This window comes from Salmo trutta, chromosome 19, assembly GCF_901001165.1.
Source record: "Salmo trutta chromosome 19, fSalTru1.1, whole genome shotgun sequence".
In the NCBI taxonomy this organism is placed as follows: Eukaryota; Metazoa; Chordata; class Actinopteri; order Salmoniformes; family Salmonidae; genus Salmo; species Salmo trutta.
The window spans coordinates 23,129,327-23,140,217 of record NC_042975.1 but is presented as its reverse complement, the minus strand read 5'-3'; the positions used below and the strand labels follow the sequence as shown (position 1 = coordinate 23,140,217).

At 38.4% G+C, this 10,891-nt stretch overlaps 1 protein-coding gene across 1 annotated transcript in view; it reads right to left on the bottom strand.

Moving 5' to 3' along the window:
* Positions 1-2,925: 2,925 nt before the first annotated feature.
* LOC115154184 (protein turtle homolog B-like) overlaps positions 2,926-10,891 on the bottom strand; it is a 188,087-nt gene continuing 180,121 nt past the window's right edge. Inside the window, exons 19-20 of the mRNA XM_029700146.1 lie at positions 5,990-6,120; positions 2,926-4,900 (exon numbers count right to left, since the gene is read on the bottom strand). Of these exons, the coding sequence (XP_029556006.1) occupies positions 4,686-4,900; positions 5,990-6,120 (346 nt within the window). The 3' untranslated portion in view covers positions 2,926-4,685. The remainder of the gene's footprint in view (positions 4,901-5,989; positions 6,121-10,891) is intronic.

Below are 10,891 nucleotides of genomic sequence, written 5' to 3'. Positions count from 1 at the left end.
CCAGGTCGCAGTTGCAAATGAGAACTTGTTCTCAACTAGCCTACCTGGTTAAATAAAGGTTAAATAAATAAAAAATAAGTGAAATGATCTGTCTGTAAACAATTGTTGGAAAAATGACTTGTGTCATGCACAAAGTAGATGTCCTAACCGACTTGCCAAAACTATAGTTTGTTCACAAGAAATTTGTGGATTGGTTGAAAAACAAGTTTTAATGACTCCAACCTAAGTGTATGTAAACTTCCGACTTCAACTGTATGTACTGTGTAAATAATGTAACAATATATTACTTTAGTTACTTCAGTTCGTGTTTCAATGTTGGCATGTGTCTAAAATGACCATGATCATTCAATAGGTTTCTTTTAGCTGACAAGGTTTCTGACTGGGATGATGGTTCAATTCAGTGAAAGAATTGTGCCATTGTAAATCAGAACTGGTTTCTCTCATAAACAAAGCTAAGTGTCAATAATATATTACTTGAAGAAGTTCCTATAACTTATGCTTACTTAAAAAGTAAAATGGGTATCTGAAAGAGCCTCAGGTTTTCAAAGATGAACTAAGCCTTAAGATGTTTTTGGTAAACCAAGCCCAGGATAATAGTTGAGATTTGATACTCTTTGAGTTACCTCGACAATTATATTAATGCCCTAAGGCAGTATTGTTCTTTACCTGAGCCACTACCAATTGCTTTTGTGCAAGTAGTCAGCCTTGTGGAAAAAGTACTCTACATAAATATCATTTTCATATATGAAATCCAAAATATCAGAAAATATATATACGCATATATGTAATTGCATGCATATATTGTCCAATTTATTTAAAATATATACTTTTTCATAATACATTGTGCAATATATGCTATAATTGAATGTAGAATATATTTTTATATATTTAATATATTTTCTATAATATAATATGTTCCTTGCATTTTGGGTCGTCATATTTATATAATTCTTCCGAGGGAGGGTTTGAAAATAAATGCCAACAACTTGCATTCCTAAATAATCAGCAGATACATATTTTTTTGTAAACAATTTGAGAAACCATAACATATTTCTGAATGTTATTGCCATAACAAAGCACCTTGATTTTGATTTAACGTATAACAAAATTGAATTGAAGCTTACAGTGTCGATAAATCCTGTTGGATCAGCACAAATGAAGGAATATTTCAAAATCATCAGTCTAGGAAGGGAATAGTATGCTAATTATTTTAAGTATCAGCCTATACTGTGAGTATGTTAACATGCACAGTAATAATTCGATATTAAACTGATTATGGCAGTAGGCAGATTATGCCATAGTCATGTAAACACCTTCATTCTGCTTATCTTAATCGGCATAAGGTCAAAGTCGAAGTAACCATACGTCGATTAAAACAATGGTTTTCTGGGAAATCTTTCAAATTATTAGGACATATAAACTCCTTAATCGGCGTTCCAGCAGTGTATTTGATCTGCGCATGCACTAGCACCATCCGAGTGAGCCTCCCTCTTTAGCGCGAGTGAAGTGAGTTCGGAATAAATTTATGTATGCATCTTAGACGTAGTTTTCACATAGAAACTTTATATGTCCGAACTCAGAATCAATATGCTTCCCAAAAATAACATGGTCGCTGTGGTAGAACGTTTATTTTGATTGACGATTTTCTGCATTTATCAGAGTGCCATCAGGCAGCCTGATTTCAGATGTGTCCATGTAAACAGGATTATTAGGGAAATCGTTCTTCTTGAAAATATGTAATTTTTTAAATCAAACTATTATATTATTCTGACTATCCACAATAATCATATTATTGTGTGCATGTAACCGTGCTCAATGTCATGTGTTTACAAGTGCAACGTGGGAGATTTACTGATAAATAGAATATCCTGATCCTGCCGACTACGCCAAATGTAACACTCGGGTTCATCCAAAAAGTCATGTACTGTCAAACAAAAGTCAAGAAATTGTGGCCATTTGACAAAAGTTCTAACTTGTTCCTCAGTTGAGGTTTCTCACTTGAAGTCCAACAGAACACACTGTAACCTGGCTCCATAAAACCATAGTAGAATAACTTTGAGAGTTTCTTCTTTAGCAATTTTTTTTGTCTTTCTTTCAACTCTTTAAGGTACATGACTAGGCATCCACAATATGTCATCTGTTTATGATGTAAAATACATATGCAGGAAAAGTATATAAGTTCTACACGCCAAAAAATAATCATAACATGAGCATTGCCATCCATGATTCAGACTCTCTAGGACTCAATGTACACATCCAGCTTAAGAAGCACCAAGATGGATGTTGAAAGGCGTCTGGTTGTATTGCACCAACCTTTAAACATCAAGTATGATCAATTACAGTATCATTTCATAGTTGTGGTAGCTGTCATTCCTCTGAAATTACTAATCTCTCTGCAAGTAGAAATACCACTTTCAGATTTGGTGAGTTTGTTAGCACCTGAAGTTGCAACTCTTAAAGGAAAACTCCACACAAAAACTATATTTTGATATTGTTTCATTAGTCCATTGTTGACAAAGTCCCAAAATGTTGACTATGTCAACAATGAAGTAATGAAACAAATGGGGGGGGGGGGGGGGTTTACCTTTAAGTGCCTTTATTGTACAGTATCAATAAGATACCCAATGAGGGAAATGTGTTAATATACCCAAATCAAAGTGCCTGCTTTACATAATTCAGAGAAATGTCAAACCAACAGTGAACCAAACAGTTGAACCAAAACATATGAGCAATTGGTCTCAAGTGCACAGCAGCACCTGTGTTCCTACATGTATGGGTGAAACCATTCCAAACACCCCTCTCCTTTTCTAACTATCACCAGATCACCCCCCATTGCCATGACACACACAGTTCAGCCTTGATGAGCCCAGATATGTCTATATCCACATGATAATACATGTCAATCTATAAAAAAGCACCCTTCAATGACAGAAAAACACATTTTTAAAAATAAAAACATTAGCAGCTCTGCATAGCCGTTATTCCACAAGAAGCTCCTCCATTGATCTTTCCGAAGGAGAATAGACAAGTGTCGAGACATTCTCCTCATCACAGCCATGTGGAATTCCAAGCACATGAAGAGAAAAAGATGCCAAGGCTACAAATAAAGCAAATGGCCATCAAAGGCAGTTACTTTCATAAACAATTGAGAACCCAATTACAAAAAAAGACCCCCTAAAAAGAAACAAAACTGAAGGAGGCAACCAGAAGAAGCCCTATAAAGGCCATCATAAGCCTCCTATTCATCGAATCAGGCCCATATGAATGAAAAAATACTATAGTATACTATGGCACAAAATCCTATCCTCCTCTCATTACAGTACACGTGATGTTTTTATTGATTAAGGAAGTTGTAGTATTTTTGGCATTACTATAGTACTTTTTAAATAGGATATGGAGCCCTCAAAACTATTCACAACGCTACAGTAAGTGTAATAGTAGAAGTGAAGATGGCATCAAATAAAGAGAAAAACAAACATTATTTAGCAAAATGGCAAAAGACAAAATTTTGCTCCAGTGCAAACTCCTTTCCCAGACGATGACACACCCAAAGTCCAACCTGAATAGTAACTGTGTTGTGTAGAGTGTGTGAGGTTGTATGCCTTGAGAGATGTACAGTAGCCTACAGTGTAGTACCTGTTCTGTTCAAATGGAGCATAATCCCAATTTAATCCCTTCCCCTCGCCCTATTCGAAATAGATCTATGAGCTTTTGTGCTTACTTTATGACAGATCTTCCCCATTAGGGGAATTACTCACCATTCCTTTATGGGGTTAAGGGAGAATACAATTGAATGAATGTTTATACAGAATAACTAAACTGTACAATCACCTTCTAAATGATTCCAAGAGAATACTTGATGATGGATAGTGTATGTCCACAACATATCAAATATGTAAAGCATAACATGCTCCATTTCCCTAATAGCCATTATGAACACTTCAATTATGGTGTGTCAAAAGACCAGAGCCTAGGGATAGATTTTTGATCAGCATGATATCATTCTACAACTTATAGTAGACCTACATCGACCTAATCATATTTTGGTATATATTGTGACCAGTTTGATTTTTACATTTGGAGTTATTAAAATTGTGTCAAATTTCAACAAAACCCTGCTTAAATAAGTTATTAGATCATAAAAAACATACACGCCAATACAGTTGTGTTCAGCTAGCTGAGCCTCGTTGTGGTGCCATGTCCTGTGCTCTGAGGTATATTTTGTAGGATGTGAGTGAGAACCCTGTGTGGATGGGAGAGTCTCTGGGAGGTGATAGAGGGCTAGCAGAGTGAGGCAGGTGAGGATACTCGGGTGAGCAAGGTGCTATAAACTGAGACCTAACTAGGCTTCATGGGCCGTTTTTACAATGGGCTAAGACTGTACTGAAGTATAAAGATAGAAAATGAAAACATCAGTCCTTTTCCAAATGGTTAGAACATTTGTTTCAAAGTAATCTATGTTGTAGCACACAGTATTGCTTCCCTCAAATTAAATGTTTTGCACTGGAGTAAAACTTTGGAAACATTGGATAGCCACTGTTTAACTTTCAATTTATTTTAAAAAAGGAACTTAAAACCATTGATTAATGCTGGGGAATGAGCAACGCTTTAGACTGAGAGGTCATTTTCCAGGTGGGGTTTTGTGGCATTTTGGGGGAAGAATGTAACCTGACTCCCCCACAGTGTCAGAGGAGAGTGGCATGGTCTGGGTCCATGTTATCCATGCTGGCCAAAATGGCCTTCCGGTCCTCCCGGGGCGGGCGGCGGTACAGCAGAGCGGAGAAGCGGGCATACGGGTCCTGTCTGACTGGCCGTTTCTTCTTCTTGCGGAGGTAGAGAGCTTCTTCGGGCTGGAGTACCTGAGAGGTGTAGTCCTGCTGGGTCTGAAAGGTGGAGACACCTGGAGGATGGGGATAGCGACATGCAGGTCAGAGGTGAGCGAGCCCTAGGTCAGGATAAGAGGGCAGAGGTGGAGAGTCAGGGTCCTGGGTGCTATCAGACAGACATTGGGCCGGAAGGTGAGGCATGCAAAACACATAGGAAACCATGGGTCAGAAAACAGGGTGGTTGAATTAGAGAATGAGCACAGTTCCAATCCAAGGTAAATACTTTACACTGTACCACTCACCATACCATAACACCACATTATGGTTATTTGCACACAATACTCTAGGAGAGTAGATACTTCCCAATCAGCAAAATGTAAACGTTACTCGGGTTACATCATCATAATGTCCCCATCCTCAATAATAATAAATTAACACATTTGGATGGCTACAGTAAGCTTTAGGTTTAGCAAATGCTAGCTAGCCAACAGTCCATAAAATGCATTTCAATGCCAGATGAATGACACTTTTGGTTTGAATGTTTCAAATTCATTAAAGGACTTTTACAATGTGGCACCTACATGTTTGGAACCAAAATAAGGTAGTTGTTGGGCAACAAAAAAATTATCTTACAATGGTTCAAATAAGTTAATGAGTTAGAAATGCAACATGAATAAGTGAGACGTTGAATTGTATGATTCAAAAGATAAATTGCATTAACTGATCATCTACAGTCATTTGATACCTGTGTAAGTATTCTTAGAAATGATGTCATGACTATGGAGAAAGTTGGTGTCAAAGTTAGGTTTCTGGAGAACTGCAGAACTCATTGAGGGAACTACCTTGGTGTTACCACCACTACGGCTGGGTATCAGAGATGGAGAAAATATCACACCATGGTACCTTATCACACCATAGTGGCGTGCCGCTGAGGAGATAGCATTGTATGATGCATATATGTAATTTGATTGGCGCCTGTAAAAGAGAAAGTCCTTGTTAATCCTGTTGTGGTGAAGTCTCTAAAAATATATATGGCTACTGAAAACAAATCTGAGTCTGCCAGACACAATTTCTGTCAAAAGAGCGGTATGCCACAAAATGTGCATGTTAATCAATCATTGTCTAACGTCAGGACCATACAACCACAACGCCAGAGGACTCACCTGTTTTTCTTCTGGACTTGGAGTTGTTGTTGTTGACCACCATCATCTTCTTGGCCTTTTTAATACGTTGGTATCTCAATGCATCAAACCTCTCAGACCCCGCAGGGGCACTCGGCTCACCTCGACGATTTCTGAACAAAAAAGGAGGGAGAAGACACGTAACCCTGAGGAACATCTGTCTACTGGACCTCTCTGTCTGCATGAGAGGCCCTCAAAGTCCAAGGATCAAACCTTATGAATTCAGCTTCACATTACCTAACGTTTGGAGCAATGTGACACACCTGAGGTTTCTGACTGAAAAAAGCCAATAGTTTGGCCAAACGAAATCAAGAGGTATGTTTGTGTGACTTGAATCTAGGGTGTTCCTGTATTTTACACAATCTGTTCTATGATTTGTTAAATAATATCATAATCCTTGTAACAAAGTTGTGATGCGTCAATTTATCCCAAGGTAAGGTATACAAGATTATTACAGTGCTTAAACATTTAGAAAAAATATTTGCATATGTTATTTTCAGAGGGGAGTGAAAAAAATATATATAAAAAATAAACCATACGAACGGAATTTGATTTCAAGCTTAAGTGTAAATAGCAACACTTTTTTATGGTTTATTCTACAATTTCTATTCTGAAAATAACAGTTGCAAATCTGAAACAATATTGTCATTTGTAGAACATGAACGAGTATTCCTATCCAGATACCGAGGCACATTAAAACGGTAGCCCACAAATTCTGTCACCAACACACCAGTTTCTCACAAGGCACGGAAAACAAATAGCATTACAAAGGGGCTGTCCTCCAGCTGTGGCTGCAGAGAGAAATTGAAGGCTGTTAGAAGAGGGGGAAAATCACAGCTGAGCGACAAAGCATCATCAATATGTATTCATAGACATGGATACTGTCTACAATGGGCTTCACCATGCTGACAGGGAGAGATGGCGGGAGGGGAAATGGCTACTTGGGAACAGTCACATAACGAAAAATAAGCCAAAACCAAAATGAAGCACTCGGACAACAAATGTAACAAGAGTTTATTCAGATATTTGTTTTTTTGGGGGGAACTGAATAGCAATATTTAGCGATGGCATGCATGGCAGTTTGCACATGGAACAGGACTTTAAAGGGGAATACTCTGAAAAGTGGTCCTGTATGGCTCAGTTGGTAGAGCATGGCGCTTTCAACGCCTGGATTGTGGGACTGATTCCTGGGGCCACCCATACTTAAAATGTATGCACATATGACTGCAATTCGCTTTGGATAAAAGCGTCTGCTAAATGGTATATATTATATTATTATATAAAAGCACTTCATAGGACTGTGGAACTAAAACCAGGGGGTGCTTGGTCCCCCTCACACCCTGGGCTGATGCTACTTTCCCCACAATATCAAGAAAGTGTGTCAACAGTTGTGGAAGGACACTTGCTTCACATGGTAGTGAGAACTGTTCTGCAGTCCAAACTTACAAGTGTAATTAGGTTATTTGCGTGTTTTGTTTCATACTGACTGGAGTTAAGGGAGTTCAGTCTGCCAATCATATAAAATATTTCCTAAGAGCATGGGTCCAAAATATTTAATTGGTGTATTATACAAAAGCACCTTAAGTAAGAAAGGATAGTATGTCTAATGCTTGAGAGGAATGCTAAGAATGTAACAAGTCAAAGAGGACATAACAAAGTGCCCATTGCCACAACCCACAAGACTAGACGAGAGAGACAAGCTACTACAGCCTAGACAATCTATAATATAACCTTGGGTAGGCTTAGAAAAGGGCTATTACAATTGTAATTGTCTTTGTCAGATATATATATATTTCCTCTGATATCTACTGCTCATTCTTAATGAAGACACAAAAGAAGGCACAAAAAAGTAAGGATAAGTGCAGCTAAGCTGCCAAAGTAACACCATTATACATAATAATGCTTCTGTAGTCAACAGAACAGATAACATTTTTGTCAGGGCCTTGCTTGTGCAAGGACTTTCTTTCAGCTTTTTATGTGTACCTGTCAGCTGTCATGGTAGTTAACCAAAACAATCTTCATCGAAAAATAACTAGTGTTGTTAGCGTACATCTCAAGCATGCAGTTGTGTCAGTGATACAGTGCCTTCAGAAAGTATTCACACCCCTTGACTTTTTCCACTGTTTTTTGTGTTACAGCCTGAATTTTAAATTGATTAAATTGAGATTTTTTTGTCACTGGCCTATACACAATAGCCCATAATGTGAAAGTGGAATATTTTTTCTGAATTTTTACAAATCATTTAAAAATGAAAAGCTGAAATGTCTTGAGTCAATAAGTATTTAATCCCTTTGTTATGGGAAAGGGGGATACCTAGTGAGTTGTACAACTGAATGCTCTCAACTGAAATGTGTCTTCCGCATTTAACCCAACCCCTCTGAATCAGAGAGGTGCGGGGAACTACCTTAATCAACATCCACAGCGCACAGGGAACAGTGGGATAACTGCCTTGCTCAGGGGCAGAATGACAGATTTTTACCTTGAGGATTTGATCCAGCACCCTTTTGGTTACTGGCCCAATGCTCTAACCAACAGGCTACCTATGGCAAGCCTACATAAGTTTAGGAGTAAAAATGTACTTAACAAGTCAAATAATGAGTTGCATGGACTCACTCTGTGTGCAATAAAAGTGTTTACGTTACTTTTGAATGACTACCTCATCTTTGTACCCCACACATACAATTATTGGTAAGGTCCCTCAGTCGAGCAGTGAATTTCAAACATAGAGTCAACCACAAAGACCAGGGAGGTTTTCCAATGGCTCACAAAGAAGGGTACCTGTTGGTAGATGGGTAAAAATAAAAAAAGCAGACATTGAATATCCCTTTGAGCATGGTGAAGTTATTAATTACACTTTGGACGGTGTGTCAATACACCCAGTCACTACAAAGATACAGGTGTCCTTACTAACTTATTTGCCGGAAAGGAAGGAAACCGCTCAGGGATTTCACCATATTTTCAAGCATAGTGGTGGCTGCATTATGTTATGGGTATGCTTTTAATCGTTAAGGACTGTGGAGTTTTTTTCTGGATAAAAAAAAGTAATGGAGCTAAGCAAACAGGCAAAATCCTAGAGGAAAACATGGTTCAGTCTGCTTTCCACCAGACACAGGGAGATTAATTCACCTTTCAGCACAAGGCCAAATCTATACTGGAGTTGCTTACCAAGAAGACAGTGAATGTTCCTGAGGGGCCAAGTTACAGATTTGACTTAAATCTACATGAAAATATATGGCAAGACCTGAAAATGGTTGTCAAGCAATGAGAGCTTGAAGAATTTTGAAAATAATAATGGGCAAATGTTGCACAATCAGGTGTGGAAAGCTCTTAGAGACCTACCCAGAAAGACTCACAGCTGTAATCGCTGCCAAAGGTGTTTGTACAAAGTATTGACTCAGGGGTGTGAATACTTATATAAAAAATATATTTCTGTATTTCATTTTCAATAAATTTGCAAACATATAGTACTAGTCAAAAGTTTGGACACACCTACTCACTTCAAGGTCTTTCTTTATTTTCACTATTTACTACATTGTAGAATAGTGAAAACATCAAAACTATGAAATAACACATAGGGAATCATGTAGTAACCAAAAAAGTGTTAAACAAATCAAAATATATTTTATATTTGAGATTCTTCAAAGTAGCCACCCTTTGCCTTGATGACAGCTTTGCACACTCTTGCCATTTTCTCAACCAGTTTCATGAGGTAGTCACCTGGAATGCGTTAAATTAAACAGGTGTACCTTGTTCAAAGTTAATTTGTAGAATTTATTTCTCTTCTTAATGCGTTTGAGCCAATCAGTTGTGTTGTGACAAGGTAGGTGTGGTAGCCCTATTTGGTAAAAGACCAAGTCCACAATAAGGCAAGAACAGCTCAAATTAGCAAAGAGATATGACAGTCCATCATTACATTAGACATGAAGGTCAGTAAATGCGGAAAATGTGAACAACTTTGAACATTTCTTCAAGTGCAGTCACAAAAACCATCAAGCGCTATCATGAAACTGGCTCTCATGAGGACCGCCACAGGAAAGGAAAACCCAGAGTTACCTCTGCTACAGAAGATACGTTCATTGGAGTTTACTGCACCTCAGATTGCTGCCCAAATAAATGTTTCACAGAGTTCAAGTATCAGACACATCTCAAAATCAACTGTTCAGAGGATACTGTGTCAATCAAGCCTTCGTGGTCGAATTGCTGCAAAGAAAACACTACTGAAGGACACCAATAATAATAAGAGACTTACTTGGGCCAAGAAACACGAGCAATGGACATTAGACCGGTGGAAATCTGTCCTTTGGTCTGATGAGCCCAAATTTGAGATTTCTGGTTCCAACTGCAGTGTCTTTGTGAGTAGGTGAACAGATGATTTCCGCATGTGTGGTTCCCACCGTGAAGCATGGAGGAGGAGGTGTGATGGTGCTTTGCTGGTGACACTGTCAGTGATTTATTTAGAATTCAAGAGACACTTAACCAGCATGGCTACCACATCATTCTGCAGTGATACTCCATCCCATCTGGTTTGCCCTTAGTGGGACTATAATATGTTTTTCAATAGTACAATGTCCCAAAACACAACTCCAGGCTGTGTAAGGGCTATTTGACCAAGAATGAGAGTGATGGAGTGCTGCATCAGATTACCTGGCCTTCACAATCACCCGACCTCAACCCAATTGAGATGGTTTGGGATGAGTCGGACAGCAGAGTGGCGGAAAAGCAGCCTACAAGTGCTCAGCTTATGTGGGAACTCCTTCAAGACTGTTGGAAAAGCATTCCTCATGAAGCTGGTTGAGAGAATGCCAAGAGTGTGCACAGCTGTCACAAAGGCAAAGGGTGGCTACTTTTAAGAATCAAAAATCTAAAATATATTTTGATTTGTTT